The 16,897-nt window shown below is 43.9% G+C and overlaps 1 protein-coding gene across 1 annotated transcript in view; it reads right to left on the bottom strand.

Annotated features, from left to right (window-relative positions):
* Positions 1 to 444: 444 nt before the first annotated feature.
* vav3 (vav guanine nucleotide exchange factor 3) overlaps positions 445 to 16,897 on the bottom strand; it is a 93,082-nt gene continuing 76,629 nt past the window's right edge. Inside the window, exons 21-27 of the mRNA XM_080489423.1 lie at positions 14,557 to 14,622; positions 14,031 to 14,065; positions 13,419 to 13,535; positions 11,142 to 11,229; positions 10,402 to 10,531; positions 2,669 to 2,820; positions 445 to 629 (exon numbers count right to left, since the gene is read on the bottom strand). Coding sequence (XP_080345549.1) covers positions 585 to 629; positions 2,669 to 2,820; positions 10,402 to 10,531; positions 11,142 to 11,229; positions 13,419 to 13,535; positions 14,031 to 14,065; positions 14,557 to 14,622 — 633 coding nt within the window. The 3' untranslated portion in view covers positions 445 to 584. The remainder of the gene's footprint in view (positions 630 to 2,668; positions 2,821 to 10,401; positions 10,532 to 11,141; positions 11,230 to 13,418; positions 13,536 to 14,030; positions 14,066 to 14,556; positions 14,623 to 16,897) is intronic.

Here is a 16,897-nt window from a genome sequence, read left to right as displayed (position 1 = left end):
CAGATGACTCTATTCCCACACGGCGTGGCGAGGAGGATGGATGGATGAGTGCATGAATGGAAGAGCGGCATTTGAGTACCTGCTTTTGACAGTTTTGGCAACGCCTGACTTGGCAAGTGGAAACAGGTGGGAGTCGGCGGTGTGTGTGTGTATGTGTGTGTGTGGGGGGGGGGGGGGGGGGGGGGGCTGTGGCCGGCTCGGGCAAGGAGGTAGAGAGTGAGGGATGAATTATGGATGAACGGATGAAGTCAGGGGGAGATGGGGGAGGGTGTGGCGTCTGGCGAGAGCTCGTCCCCCCCACCACCATACCCACCCCGCTGACAGGCAAGCTGCGAGTTGGTGGAGCCGCTTAGCTGCAGAAACGGCCGGGGCATCTCTGCATCTGCAGTGTTCCTGTCGCCCCTTTTTGTTTTCTCCCTCTCCTCCAAAGGCCTCTGGGATGGTTGCAGGCAGCAGGCGTCGCGGGGTGGAGGGTGAAGCCGTCTGCCTTGATGGGAGAAGTAACGCCGGAGTCCGCTGCTCGTCACCGCTGTGTGCTCGGCGTGCTTTCCTTTTTCTCTCGTCACTCAACGCTGGACCGGCGTTCACTCCTCACCCTCCTCCACGTATGTGGATGGAAACCAGCCAACCTGAGGGAGGAGGCACGGAAACAAGTCATCAGACGGGGGCTGACTGACAGCTCGCTGAAAGAATCAGGGCTCAGTATCCTGTAACCATTGCCGGCAGGATTTGGGCAGGTGTACTAGTCATTCTTATATTGCAACCACAGACAATCTTCCCCAGCAGGTCACACAGTGACAACACCAGTTTCTCAGGACAAAAACACACAGTGACACTGAAGAACTGCCAGAAATAGGTCACAAGTCTGAGAGCAACATGAAAAAAGATCACACAGGTATTAAAGATCGAAGAACACGTCACATTTCATCCGTTTTGTTAGGTTCTTTGGACCACTATCAGACTCTGTATGCAAATTCTTCCCGATTGGGAAACACACAGAAAAACAATACATTATTTTGCTTTTATCGTTTGTTGCAGGTACTACTGTAACAATCACAATAATTAACTCAAACAGTCGTGAAGTGTTTGAAGCAGATGTTTTGAAATGTCCCCGCACCTGTCGCAGATAAATAAAAGTGTGTTGTGCTGATAAACCTGTTTTATTAACACAGATTAATCCTCATAAATATATTGTAATTAAATTATGAGCCAGTATAATGACATGGGTACATTTCGACTGCCGACATGCAACCTTTTTTGGAGCAAAAATATTAATAATACTCCTCAAGTTCTAAAAAAACAGAGACAAATCCAATAGTTGTTATGTTAAACACACATTTTAAAGTAAAATCTAGAACAGAAAATACAATGAAAAGAATTTTAAACAAGTCTACGAGGTTCAATAACTACAGGCTGCATGTAAAGACTTAATTTGCCTTTTTGAGTCAAGGCGTCAAATAATCGCACGTCTGTTAAAAATATATTTATAGTACATAAGTACATAAGGAATTCTGACTTTAAATAGAAAAAGAAGAACAACACAGAGTCTGAAAACTGTGAAAAAACCCTCAAATCTTCCTCACAGAAACTAGCAGCTGGGACAAATTGTTAACTCGGTAGGATGAAGTTAATGGAAAAGAAAAGTTAGAAGAAAGTCCAAAGGGGTTTAAAAGTAGTTTTCATTATTACTTGAAGTTTTATTGATCTGATATTATATATAGGATATCTCCAGAAAAGTGCTTTTCAATGAATTGAGCTGGCTCTTTATTCTCTCTCTCTCTCTCTCTCCAGCATGTAGCAGCAATTGTTTCTTTATTGGCTGACGGCCCTAAAGACAGAGTAACCGCTCTCCACAGAGTGACTCCTCTCGCAGTGCTTCGCTTTTCACAAGAGCAGCATCCGAACACTCTTTAGCAGGAGAGGAAAGCTTCTTCATTTAGCACGGCTGCTCTCAAAAACACATCCGCAGCACAGATGTGTCGCTTACTTACTTACTGCAGCACACAAACACACACACACACACACGCGCACACACACACATACAGACACACACCCACACACTCGCTCTGCGCCAGGCTCAAATGCATGCGAGTGGGAGTCAGCACATATACTTCCCTGCATTTAGACGCTGGATCGCCTCAGCGCTGGATGCCTGATTATAGAGCGCTCTCGGTATTGGCAGGAGGGATTAATGCATTTAAGAGTAAGAAGAAGACGATCTTTCCAAGAGACGGCGTGGAAACAGAAAAGCCGTACACGACAAACTAATGATAAAAGAGACTAAATCCGAACAGCCCCTTCTGGGTACCTGGAGACTAAAATAATTGCCAATTGCTCTCCTACAAAAAAGCTCGTTTTAGGTGCTGCATGAAACTGGATTTAAGGACTCAATAACCAAGAGGATCCCTTAAAAAAACACAGCAGTTAGAAGTTCTGAAACTTCTGCGGCTTTATTAAATGTCACAAAGTGCGAACATGAAGGTGATATCCGAGCATCGCAGCTCGGTTACAGATTCCTATTAAAACTGATTTTCCAAAAAGGTCACGAGGACGATGTGCCCACAAACTTTGATTTTGGTTTGAGATTTAAAAAAAATAAAATAAAAAAAAACACAGTCAGAGCTTGTCTTCACTAAATCCCCGCGGTATACGTTTCTTCATCTCTCACCCTGCCGTTGACCTCGCCCCGCCACCAGCCGTTGGCTCCTGACTTGGTGTAGATCTTCACCACGTCGCCCTCCTGCAGCGACAGCTCCCGCGTGTCCCGCGAGCTGAAGTCGTACCGCGCGATCGCCACGCCGATCACTTTGGGAGTAAACACTGCAGAGAGAGAGGAGGGAAAAGAAAAAAAGGTTTAATTTGATGATCAGTGACATCGACACACAAACACACACACAGGTGGGAGGGAAAGAGCTTGCTGATGTCTTTTCACACATAATTCGTACATGCAATTTCATTGTATTGTTCTAAATAAGTAAAGCTGATGATACTACAGTTTCTACAAGTTGAATACTTCAGATTGAATGCTTGTTTTTCTAAAAGGGAGGGGAAGAAAATCACAACACATATTATAGGCAAGGGTGGAAGTAACAAATACATTACCGAAACTAAGTAGTGTATTTGAACTTTAACGAGTGTTTGTGTTCTAGTGAAAGTCTTATATCACAGTGTAGTTCAGACGAGTAATGTACAGACTACTCCAGCACAACAATTTAGTCAGGTTTCTAGCCAATAACGTAGTTAATTTAACTGCTTCATGAATACTTCATCACATAGCAAATATTTCAACAATTTAAAACTCAAATCTACATCTATGTCAGATCTGCCTGGTATTGACTGTTCAATTAAATGCAATTGAAAGTGTCTCATACTTGGGAGTTGTTTCTTTTTCTTTCACTTAAATTTTTATTGTAATTTACGCAGTGAAATAATGGATGTGCTTATGTAGAAACTCGATGCGCTCTTTAAACTTCATCATGTTAAGTATTTAATGGTTGTTAATCAACAGCATTAATGTTGGCAGAAATGATAGAGGATTTATCAAATATTCCGCAAAGAAAATGACTGATTTAAGACAAATAAACTGTTGTGAGCTGGTTTACAGTCTCTTCTACGAGAAAAAAAGGAACATAACACATATTTACTGCAGGTTTATTGAATCCAGGGCTCGAGTTGAACTAGTCGTATTAAGTGTTTCGGCCGCAGCAGAGTGTGTGTGTGTGTGTGTGTGTGTGTGTGTGTGTGTGTGTGTGTGTGTGTGTGTGTGTGTGTGTGTGTGTGTGTGTGTGTGTGTGTGTGTGTGTGTGTGTGTGTGTGATTAGCTGTCTCCTGTCGAGGAGACAGCAGTGTAAGAGACAGATGTGGAGCAGCTAAGCCAGTTACCCCGGCTGCCTCCCACCCTGCCGGCTTCCTTCTTCCTTCCCAGACACTGACTGGTGGGCCGGACTGGACTAAGCTGACAGGTGGAAATGGAATGTCAGACCACCGCCGCCCGGCCGTGGGGATGGAATATCTAACACCGAGGCTCCCCGTGTATTTGGACACTTCCACCTTTACTTTGATGGACAAACACGCACACACACACACACACACAGTAAGACACACACTCGTTGGTCTCGGCCATATAAATCTCCATCACTTGTTTCACAGCGCTGCTTCAGACACACACACACACACCAGGGCAGGCGAAAACAAACTGACGCACCACACTTACATGCATTACTGAAATAAACCCACCCTATGGAGGATGAGGTGTGTCTGCACGCCACGATGGAAAAGGCGGAATGAAGCCGGATGAAGGATGTAATGCAACGAGTTACAGCCAGCATGCAAAAGCAGCATTTAACACGACAGGAGGGAGAGAGAGAGAGTTAGACGGAGAGAGAGAGAGAGAGAGAGAGGGGGAGAGGGGAAGAGAGAGAGTCGGAGAGGAAGACAGAGAGAAGTGATACCTGTACCTGACCAGAAGGGAGCAGAGGAAGGAGGTACAAAGCTGTAGCCGGCAGGAGTTACAAGAGAGAGGCCGCAGAGCAATGGGGCTATGGCGGGGCAGGCCAGGCGGGGAGGTGGAGGAGGAGGAGGAGGAGGAGGGCGAGGGATGGTGGAGGGAGAGAGAGAAGCAAAGGAGAAAAAATAATAAATTTCTGATCTTTTTTCCCTTTCCGCGGTATAAGGAACACAGATGAAAAATATATGACGACAGGCTGGCGAGTGGCACTTCCTGTGCACAGCCGCTGATGTTCAGTGGTTCATTAATTAAACGAGTTACAGTATCCAGCCTGCTTGTGTAGGCACTGTAATAAAAAATACATTTTTAAAAAATCTGCATATTTTTTTTTTTTTACACAAGAGATCAAACCTGAAACTTTATCTAAAGACAACAAGGGTTGTGGAAACTCACAAGTGTACAATCTTGTAAATACAGCAACCAGCTACAAAACACACCTTTTTTACACATGTACATGACAGAATCTGGCTTTCAGAGGTGCGCAACATACAAAAGAAATTGCCAAATCCTCATAAATGTTTGCTGGAAAAGTGAGGGGAGGTCGGGGAAAGAAGCCCAACACAACTTTGTCTCTGCAGTCGACGTATTAGGAAATGACATATCTTGTTTTCCACTTTGCAGCAAGGATGTCTGCTTCATTAATGAGGGATGACATCTTCAGTTCTGCACTTAATTGGGAGGAACATGCAGTGTACTCACAATTACAGCGCGGGGAATAGATTTCTTATCCTCTCCATTTGCATATTTATAAAGACAATCATCCCCCTGTAATGTAGTCACAACTGCACCCGCATTTACCTTCATAACTTATCAGGCGGTTTTAACACAGTGTGTTACAATGCTTTCTTAATGTTTCACATTAAGGAAGTCAAGGGTGCCCACAGTGCGTCATTCTCCACTTTAGACACACAGTGTTTCTGGGACAAAGCTGAAAAAAAAAAAAAAAAAGCTACTGCATTTGTATTTTTATCTGTCTTGCAGTATTTTGGACCGACAAAGAAAGAAGCTGCAAGCACTGATCCATGTCCAGCGATATCGGAGTTGGCAGTGTCGGTGCCTTGCCGTGCTCTGGGGAGCAGAACCTCTAACCTCTAAAGAATTGGTGGATCCCAGTCCACGGGGTTATTTTGGAGCATGAACAAGAGAACAGAGAAAATCCGGCGCGAGTACAGTCGGGACCGGGCGCCAATTCTAAAAAGGTTTCCCTTAATAGTGTTAGTGAAGTGAAAAAAAAAATATAGATCTTCAAAAGTGAAAACCCAATACAGGCGGCGGGCTTAAATGCATGCCAACAGATAATTTTGTTGGGAAAAGTTTAACTGAGGTGAGCGGAGCAGATGGAAACCTGATGGGAATCATCCGCAGCATCGAACTCTGAACGAAAAAATACATTTTATAAGCAGTCGGAGCGGTTCAATGTGGCTGCACCGTGAAGCGGCTATTAGCGTCACTTGGAGATTGGAAGTCAGTCAAACAGCTCTGGAAGAACATGCAAAAACAACCAAAATGATCACAAAGAGACATTACACAGGCAAAAATCCTCAAAGAGATGCAAAATAACAAGGAAGCCCCAAAATGAAAAAAAAACAAAGTCACTACAAAAGACCTTTTTTTTTGCTGTGTGTTGGTATTTATGTCTGTGAACAGAAACACAACGCCTCAAAATCTGTGCACATTTGTACACCAAATAGCTTCTGTTATCAAAGTAGAATTCCAGCAGGTTTTTGGGGGGGATTGGTGTATTTTTTCAAACAAATCATGGAGGAATTATTATCAGTAACATCCTATTTTCTGGGGCTGATGGGAGGGACTTACCCCAACTGTATATACACACACATATATATATATATATATATGTTTTTTTAAATCATGGGAAAGATAAAATCTGTCTCCATCTGAGTGAAGCAACTTCAAAAGTACATCGAATAATTACTTAATAGCAACTCAAGTTTGTCGTCTGTCCATACGAATGTCCGTGTACTCGCCATTGATGATGTTTATAGCGTATTGATCTCTGTGCAGGTGTGTGTGGTTTCATTACAAAAACAAAAAACAGCATCCACTAGTGGTCCTCGATGGAAACTACAGCATTTTCAGCATTTCTGTCGTTTCCGTGTAAACTGACAAAAATGTTGACTTTTCTGAAACAATGCGGTTGAAAAGCAGTCACGTGAACGGGGCCTAAATGTAAAGTATTCAGGAGTATACTTGCACTAATCTGCATTCGTAAGCAAACGTTCCTTTTTTTTTTTCGGCCCCTGAACTATAAGTACCAGATCAAAATACTTTGACTTTAAAAGTGAGGGTCGGTCCTCACATACTGGTCTCCAACTGTCAAACACGTTACATTTCCAGTTGTTCACTTGATCACAATTTCTTTTATTTCATGTTTCATACATGCTTCTAAAGATTTGTAGCAAAAAAAAAAAAAAAAAGGAATGGTGGAAAAACACAGACTGTACCACACAAATTGCACAATAATTATTATTATTACGAAAGTTTGATACTATCATGATCCAGGACTTTAAGTTTAAGGTCGGGCATGTTTTTACTTGTTTCTAAAAGTGTCTTGTTATTTTTCTTATAACACAGTCTACCCCCCCATTTAGGTTTCCAACCCAGCCCCTCTGCGTCAGAGCCACTGGGAGCAGGAAATCGAATCCTAACCTCGGCAGATAAATGCCCAAACTTGATGAAAAATGCGCCGCTCCCAACAATACTGCTGGCGAGTTAACTGGCCCCGGTTATTGATATGCAGTAAAGGGAGCACGGCTCTGCTGGTTTAAAAAAAATAAAAAAATGAATACTAATCAGCGCACTGAGAGACAGCTCAGCAAGCACTAATGGTGTCTCGGTACGAGCGATATGAAGAGGGATCGCCCTCCACTTCAACCAGCCACAGAAACACCAGCTGCATTTTACATGCTTCATTTTGGCACAATCTGATTTGTGGACCGCGCCGGAATACACAATGCGAGCCGGCTGACTAATAGCGGAGACCGCAAGCGCAGAACATCCACGCTCACATCATTTCACCGGGGGAGAGAAGATGAGAGTTAGAATCCAATCAGCAGCCCCGCGTCCCGCACGTCAGCCGAGCTCCTTCAACGGCTGCGTGTTTATTTATGCTGCGAGTTAATGGGTAAAACATGCAAATCAGTCAGGTCTGGACTTTTTTTTTGGGGGGGGGGGGTTGTGCCACCAACAAGCCCGAGCAAAAAAAAGATCCAACTCCGAAAACAAAGCACAGACATTAATTAGGAGGTTTCAAGCGGAGCTCGGGGAAGACGGAAGCCAAAACTGTTGAAAGTGAAAGGGAGTAAAATGAGACGCGCACATCAGGAGGAGGCCGCCTGCACGAGAGGGGAACCACAGCGGAACCAAACGGGCTGTCTGGACTTGTGTTCTTGAAGCAACAGGCCTCGCTCTGCCACAACCAAACAATCTGTTCACGATTCAACAGTTTGAGGGGCGATCGTCGGCAGGCCAGAGGCATTTCTTCTCCGCTGCACGCAGAGGCATGCTGGCTTCAAACGAAGACGCATTTTGAACACCGAATGCAGCAGGACTTAAATTTTCCATTGTCTGGCACACACTGGGTTGGATACGGTTTCTTTGAACAATCTGCTCCTGTGACGTGTTTCTTTAGGCGAAAGGCCTTTAAAGAGGATGAGACCCCCCCCCCCCAACCCTCATATAGCTTAAACCAACCTCTGCATGCCACACATGCTCTGTCTGAAGGCTCCCCTATTGTCTGTGCACATTATTATTAATATTTCTATTAAAGAAAAATATGGTAGTATAGTGTACATTCAAGAGGGGACATTTACTGCCATATATGTCACAACAGAGAGAATAATGAAGACAGACTTTTGTTTAAATTGAGATTTAGTTTAAAGAAGTGTAGATATTATCACAGACTATATCAGTAATAGAGCAGATTGCATTCATGGTTGTAACATCTTTCATTATTTTAAGAGACATCATGCCATTATGCATTTCGAGAAAACTAAAAATCAGAACTGTATTTCTTTTAAAGCATGCTGCTGAATTCTTTCCACTTCCAGGAACTTGATTCCAGAAATGATTGATAGTGAGCGTTTGCAGTGTTGTTGCAGTAAAACAGTCCCCAAAAAATACATTCAGCAAGAGAGGTGGTCTCGTTCTGAGAGACTGACGAGAGATAAAAATGGATGAACGTCTGCTTCTGATAAAACGTCTTCAGGTCCTTAAAGAATATCTTATCTTTTCCAGCTGTAACATTATAAGTTAATATTACCAGCTGCTTTTTATGCAACAGTTTCTTATGGTAGTTTTGATGGCGAAACACGCATAAACATACAGTATTAAACTGTTGTAACTGTTATATTTGTCTAATTATTGCAGTTCATCTCTAAGACCATTACGGCCTTCTTACTGTTTCCCTCTGCTTAATTTCTTTGTCTTGTGATTTGTTCCTCTCCTGGGAAATGGGATTCTCCTAACACCCAGATTTGTACTGCCACTATTGGCCCCCAGGGTGACGACCATCCCACGCTTGTGAAACCACTGAGCTATACGCATTAAACCTGTTTTAATTTCTCTCTTACCATCTGAAGTCATCAGCCAAGCCAATGAAACGGAGAATAAAAGTTGTTTACAGTGCACCCCTTCTGAGGGGGAAAAAACAAAACAAAACCTCTTTTCATTCCCATAAAACACATTCGTCACGCCAAAAACTATTCTTCCCCGCGCAAACTCCACTAGATAGGCTGTTTTATCTGTTGCTTCACTTCAAAACCTCATCTCATTAAATCCTCGGCTCAAAGTCGCACATCTCACACCTGTTAACTTCTGTGTGTGTGTGGGGGGGGGGGGAAGAAGAAGAAGAAGAAGGAGAAGAAGAAGAAGAGGAAGAAGAAGAGGAAGAAGAAGAGGAAGAGGAAGACGAAGAAGAATCTCTCGCAGGAGTGTGTGTGTTCCCTTTCAGTCAGCCCTGATAAATAGCGGCTGAACGCTGAGAGGAATCAGGTTAGTAACGGTAATGACTGACAAAGTCGTGGAGTACAGAACAGCAGCTGCATGCATAAGTAATCATCGGCGCGTTGCATTCGTGTACAGTACATCGGGAGTGTGTGTGTGTGTGTGTGTGTGTGTGTGTGTGTGTGTGTGTGTGTGTGTGTGTGTGTGTGTGTGTGTGTGTGTGTGTGTGTGTGTGTGTGTGTGTGTGTGTGTGTGTGTGACAGCATGCTGCTTTGTGTCGAGGTGTGGCGCGCCAGTTCATAGCAGAGCAAACAGCTCATTTTTTTACGCGGGTAGACAGAAATCACGCTGCGTAAATCTTCACTCCCAACAACGGATGCACAGCGCGCCACTTTCACCCGAACTGTTCCCGGAGAGCTTCTCAGATTTCAGGCCGTCTGAGGTGGAAAAAATATGTTTGAAATAAAACAATATGCTGTTGGTGAGCCACGCAAATTACTCTCCTATATTAATAAAAGTGTACCTACAGTGCAGGAGGGGAAGCTTGTCGACAGCTGCTTTCAAACTTTCACATTAAATCTGTTGTTTTTCCTTTCCTATTTTTTTTTTTTTGGCGACATTAAACTAAACATCTGAGGGTGCAGCCGTTCTCGAACTTTAAAGTTTTTACGCGCAGTATGAGGACCTGCTCGACAGAGCTACCAGTGGTGGGAAAACTCCGCAGGACACCTTTTAATGAATCAGTATCTGAATCTGAACCGAGACGTGTGAAAGTGACACACTGAGACCGAAAAGAGTGAAACAAACAGCTGCTGTGTTTTTAATTCTGTTCCACCAAAATCAACATGGGAGAAGTATTATGAGTCCAAAAGGCAACATGTGACCACTTGGCTGAACATTTACGAGCCGCCATTTCGTTGACGTCTACTCACTGTTGCCGCCCGGTCGGTTGAGGCGGTGCACGGCCGCGTTCTCCGGCTCCCGGTAAGGAAACTGCAGCGTGGTGTCCAGACTCCTGAAACCTTCCCTCAGAGAGTGGTGCTTGTAGTACTCGATCAGTTCCTGAACACACACACACACACGCACACGCGCACACGCACAGCATGTATAGTTAGTTATATGCATTTGTTGTTGTTCTGCATGACACATTTCTGCTGAAATAAAATGACACATTTATAAATGCTTCTTTTACCTCTTGTGACACTTACATTAATGAAACATCTGTCTAATTTACATAGCTGTCACACCGTGAGGAGTTTGCCTAAATGCAGAAGCTCATTATTGCTGTAGCCATCCAACAATCCACCCAGAAGTGGAAATAATGCAGAGAAAATGTCATTCACATAATTAGGCTGATTGCGAGCTCATCAAACCTTCCAACTTAAAAATGAAAAGGTAACAAAACACTCACATAAAACCGACAATGTGAGAAAAAGGAAGCAGGGGAAAAAGTGGTGAACTGAACCTATAGACTATGACGCTGCAGCCCTCGGGGCCAGTATAAACGTGGCTCTAATCACGGCTATTTTTGTGCACATTGCCGAAATAAAATTCCCGTTTTGACACTTCATTAAGCCAACAGAATGATTTATTTGGGAATCGCAGTGGCGGAATTAAAAAAACAAATAAATAAATAAATAGAAATAAAAGAAAAGAGGCTGAAAAGACTCACTAATATGCTCCTGAACTTCTTGTTCTCTGCGATGTGGAAGCAGCCCTCCTTGGTCAGGATCTTTATGTGCTTCACGTCGTTGTTGTACCTGTGGGCCATTGAATAAGTTATGAGTGTAATTTCCCTCCCTGATCACCGCCATCGATCGGTGGCCAGCCCCTGGCCCCCGTGGAGGTCTGCGCCGGCGTGGTAATGCATCGGGGTCCCAGAGGTTTGTGACGCATGAATGATGGGTGATCGGGACCAATCGCTTTCCCCCGAGCAGCATGTTTGTGTTTGCATGTGTGGCTGACTGCGGCTTCCGAACTGCAGATTTAACATGTATGTCCTTCATAGCGTGACTTTAGGTGAGACTTTTTTCCGCAGCTATTCATGTTTATCGCCGAATCTATCAAGCATTGTTGTACATTTACAAAATTATTATTGTGTTCATTTTGTCGTTTCTTACTTTAGGACAGCGTTACGTTTAAAGCGACAAATGAGTCGGGAAAGACGGTTAAAAGGTCGCGTTATGTTGGACTTTGCAAATTGTAAATACAACAGACAACCTTAATCTGATCATTTAAAATGATTATTTGTAATTAATACTCAAGTAACACAGAAAACTAAGACCCAATCAGAGAGCTCAATGAAACAACACCTAAAGCTGAGAACCTTATTGTGAAAGAAACGACATTACCATTAATGTTAGACTGCGCAGGCGAGTTTGAGGAAAAAAACTCATGCGAGCTTTAGTTTTCTGGGAAACATAAACATCAGATAGGGGGTGAAGTCATTTGTTGATGTGTTTTGTGTTTTGCACCATCAGAAATGGGAAAATGTTTAATTTGCACCTATTTTGTTGAGGTTTTATCAATGTAAATTTGAATAACTGTGGTTTTTCCCCATGTGGTTGTATCGCTTTGGACTAAGACCAAGAGAAAATGTTGCACTTGTTGGTACTCACAGGTTATGATCTTATAAATTAAGCGGTTGAGCTAAATCGAGTTGAAATTGGGCCGTATGTGGCCCCTGAGCTGAAATAACTGACACTCCTGCTCCACTCGGCGCCCGGAACAGTTTGTGAGGCTGAATCTTACTTGTGGGGAATTCAGTTCAGTTTAAGTGCTGGAGTTTAATGCAGACAGAGACGGGGCCTTTTTAGGCTATTCAGACCAAATCATCAAACCCTCTATGATGAACACAGAAGGCGGTATAGAGGGCATTTCCATTTGTGAGTAATACTTTTCAAATGCCGTTCCCACAGCTACGTGCGTCTCCTTCCAGCCGGCTTCTCTCTTTCACTGGGAGGTTTTAATAACCTTGAACAGCCTTACATTCATTTCTGCTCAAAGTCTGTGTGCACACACGCAATTAAGACCTCAGCACAGAAGGAGCATGAAGGCACTGCGAGCGGCCCTTTCAGTGAGGGGGGGGGGGGGGGGGGGGGGGGGGGGGGTCTAAATTAAGTTCAAAGGAACGTTTCCGTTGCTTACGGAGAAGAATGCCTCGTCGTCGTCTGAGAAAAACATTCCAGCTTGCAGGCTCGACAGCCAGAGATGGCAGGTCTCCTTTCACAGCACTAACGGAGTTACAAAGATTGCTCGGGTCACTCGCACCCCCGAGGTTCTGAAGCACGCTTTGTTAATTCCTCATTAGTGAGATTAACATGGCTGCGCGCTTGTAATTATAAGCCACCGAGGCAGCTTTTGTGGGTGTCGAGTCGAACCGTAATGAGCACAACTGTATGGACTTTAACTTGGTCAGTTTCTCTTCGGTTAACCACAGTCTCAGCCTCAGAGGACAGGCACGTCATCCCTTTAACAAACTACAAATGACTCCATCAAGTTGCGTCGTATAGCCCCGAGTTACTTGTGGCCAGCACTGAGGTTTCACCGAAGGCGTATGATTGATCTAACAGACAACGTGACCACAAAGAAAGTAAGATAGGAAACTGGAGGTACTATTTTTGAAATAACAGCAAGAAAAACCTAAATGTCTGTTTGCATTTCACAAAATGGATGGACTTTGAATGAAGCTGTGGGCATTTAAATGAGGCAACTAAGATCTGTGTACTCCTGATTCTGGGCAACTTTCACATCAAGACCATAGCGAGTGCTTTTTCCCAACTCTTCCACAGCCACTCAAAGAAATAATCATTTATCTAAGATCGAAGTAAGTCCAAACAAATTTCTGAATTTGCTGTATGCAGAGTTTTAACTGTTCAGCGGTGACAATGTGTGTTTTTAATTTGTCCTGAAAAGACTTGACGGCATGATGGCTTGACCGCAGACTCACTTGATGCTGATGGCGTACTCTGTGAACTCTTTGCTGCGGTGGCGGACCAGGTAGGTGCTGTTGACCCTGTTGATGAGTTCTGCCTCTGCCTGGAGCCTCTCCATCGGACCCGCAAACCTACAGCACGGCGCCCAAGGAGGAGCAGATGAAAAAGAAAACGTTCTGTTTACTACGGTGCTCAAATCAGTGGCTTTTGTTTTTAGATAATGCACAGACAAATCAAATAAAAATATACTGTCTTAATGATCTGGCAACATGAATCGCCAATAATCCTGTTCCAGGTGATCTGATGGTAACGACACTTCACAATCTTGAGTATTCACAGAGAATGCTGCTCTTCCACCTATCGCACTGGGCTGCCGGTACTTTTCTCACAAATATTAATAAATTCCGAGTGAACTTTGAACCACAGTTGGAGTTTGCATGCATGTCGTACGACTCATTTGCACAATTTTGACACTTTCGCAAGTGTAAACACATTCGAGCGGCTCATTTTGCCGTGCAAAGTCAGATAAATGCAAAACCCCAGCTGATGTTTTGAGAAACTTTGAAGTCCTTTGGGATTTGAGTGAAATCGTGGCATTGCGTATAACAGCAGCTTTGTGAACGTACCAGGGTTGAGAGGAGTAATCGACAGGCTTCGGGACCTGGAGCACAGAGCAGAAAGTGGACATGTGTTGTTGTTATTGTCATGAAGCTTTCACTTATCCTGCATCAGCGCAAACATGGACCCGCTACAATAAAACTCTGCACTCGGCGCCACATCCACGGCCGTGCTTTTCAGCAGCCCGTCTATAAAACAGATGCTGTTGCAGCGTACGACCTCAATAAAACGGCTTAACGCTCCTCTTATCTTTACAACAGTGAGGGACAGTGATAATAGCGTGTTATCTACTGGAGGCCTCGTGTTCCTCCAACAGCTGGACAGAGTCTGATATTCATTTTATCAAGTGGAACACGACACTCCAGTCGTGGAGGTGCGCACCAAGCAACAGATCAGAGTTCACAGACTTCCCTCGGTCCACAAGTATTCATGTACAGATGAGAAAGCTTCCTTCTGTAAAGAACCCCCCCCAAAATATCCCCGTCACTGCTAAATGTGAGTAGATGCATATGCGGCGTCTAAAATGCTGCTTACGCATGGGCAAGGCTTCACGGCGTCGCTTGGAAAAAAGCCAACCTCTTTCGTCGACAGGATTTTGCCCTGAAACCACAGAGAGATAATTGTGTTACATACATCTGGCCGACGACGTCTCCATAACTCAGAAACAATTAGCCGGCAACACAGCAGCGCAAATTTACAGCAGCAGTTAACTATTGTTTGAAATAATTCCCGGCAGGAAGAGAGAAAGGAGACGAGTTCCTTATTCCTCCCACGGTGATGACTCTTAAAGCTCAGGGCCGTGATTTATCAGCACAGGGGAGATGGAGGCCATTTAAACTGAAGCTTTCCGAGGGAAACGGCCCAGTTTGCTCCTCCTGACTTGGACGCTGTGGGTTGCTCTGTTTAATTACAAAGAACAACAAAAAAACGCCTCTTCTTATCGAGACGCTACTTAGCTTTAACACTTTAACATTACTTCCAATACATAGTTATCGTCGGGAGGAGGCAAAAATAAATTGAATAAACACTCTCCCACAATGTGAGGAAGTTTGCAGTTTTAACGGTCCTATAGGTGGTGAAGAAACAGCGTCACATGCAAGACTCGCAGGTTTTATTTATTTTGTCACATGTTCAGTAAGTGTGCACGGAGAAATGCTGGAGGCTGAACTGTGTGTGTGTGTGTGTGTGTGTGTGTGTGTGTGTGTGTGTGTGTGTGTGTGTGTGTGTGTGTGTGTGTGTGTGTGTGTGTGTGTGTGTGTGTGTGTGCGTGCGTGCGTGCGCGCGCTGGGGGCTGTGAAGAGGCTAGTCACTTACTGTGTGCGTCACTGAGTATAATAAAAGTCATCACAGTCGAAGTGAAAAGATTTCAGATGAGGGGAATTATGAAGCATGAAAGAGTGAAAAATGCTCAGTATTGACGAGATCATTGCGGAAAGATAATGTAATGAGAAAGCTTTAGACTTTATAATGGAGGACAAGTCAAGATTTCTTTCAAGGAAAATAAAAGACACTCAAAAACTATAATTGCAAACACAGCCAGACTAAATGATCTTATTTGCAGTGAAAATTATTTTCGCCACCAGATTTAAAACCATAGAGTGTGTTGAATCTGCCATTGACCTGCAATTAGGCTTTAACTAAATCAATTTGGAACCCTTCTGTCCCTGACCCGTCGATATAGAACTCCTAACCGGAGGCTAAAATGCTCTACGTTGACGAGAGGAAACCTGCACCAAAGGATGCACAATAAAAATTGCAAAGCAGAAAATATAGATTAAGTTTGTTTAAATATGGAAACAAATCCAGGAGTTTGTTTACGCTTATTTTAGAGAGTGCAGAACAGTAACGTGGCACATCAGTCTGGAGACGTTGAAAGTTCTCCATCCCAAAATAAATGATGAGTTAAGATAAATGGGAGTTACAACTGAAAGAAAATTGTTACAGTGCTTAAATGTAATCAATTACAAGTTAAAGAAACTCTTTCTGACTGCGTTCCATTGGATTGTAAATAGGATTTCGTGATTTGCATGTATTTACATTTAAAGAAGATTTCTGAGGACAACCGGATAAAGTTCACACTACAGCAATTAGTTTTGCAAAATGTGGATATAAGCAGATCCTCTGCCACCAAAATCGTCTCCTGCTTTTTTTTTTTTACTATGACTCCAAACATCTCCATGAATCTGCTGACTCTTCTTTAAACTTCATCTCAACATCCTTTGTCCAATGCAACTAAAAGCAATACATACTAATTTAAAGTAATGGGAGTATTTGTCATCCCTCACTTTTCAGTCCATGCAAAGGAGAAAATCACAGTTTTGACAGACAAGCTCTGGGGTGTTGTGGACGTCCCTGCAACCCGAGGTCATGTGATCATCCCGGGTGTAAAAGCTGGGCGCTCTGTGCATCCTCGCCAAGACTCTAATACTGATTATAGCCAGTGACAGAGTAAACAGACGGTTTGCTGGTGAATGAAATGAAATTACAGTGATCGATTCTGTTTGTCTCTCGCCCACCCACCCACCCACCCACCCACCCACCCACCCACCCACCCACCCACCCACACACACACACACACACACACACACACACACACACCCACCCACCCACCCACACCCACACCCACACCCACACCCACACCCACACACACACACACACACACACACACACACACACACACACACACACACACACACACACACACACACACACCCACACCCACACCCACACACACACACACACACACACACACACACACACACACACACACACACACACACACACACACACACACACACAAGAAATGATTACGGTCTGTTGGCTACAAAGGTGATGGATATTGAATGTCTGCTGTCTGCACGGCGATAGCCGCCCC

The sequence above is a fragment of the Lipophrys pholis genome (assembly GCF_963383615.2).
Source record: "Lipophrys pholis genome assembly, chromosome: 20".
NCBI classification, from domain to species: domain Eukaryota; kingdom Metazoa; phylum Chordata; class Actinopteri; order Blenniiformes; family Blenniidae; genus Lipophrys; species Lipophrys pholis.
The sequence above is the reverse complement of the archived record's forward strand: the minus strand, read 5'-3'. Positions and strand labels throughout refer to the sequence as shown.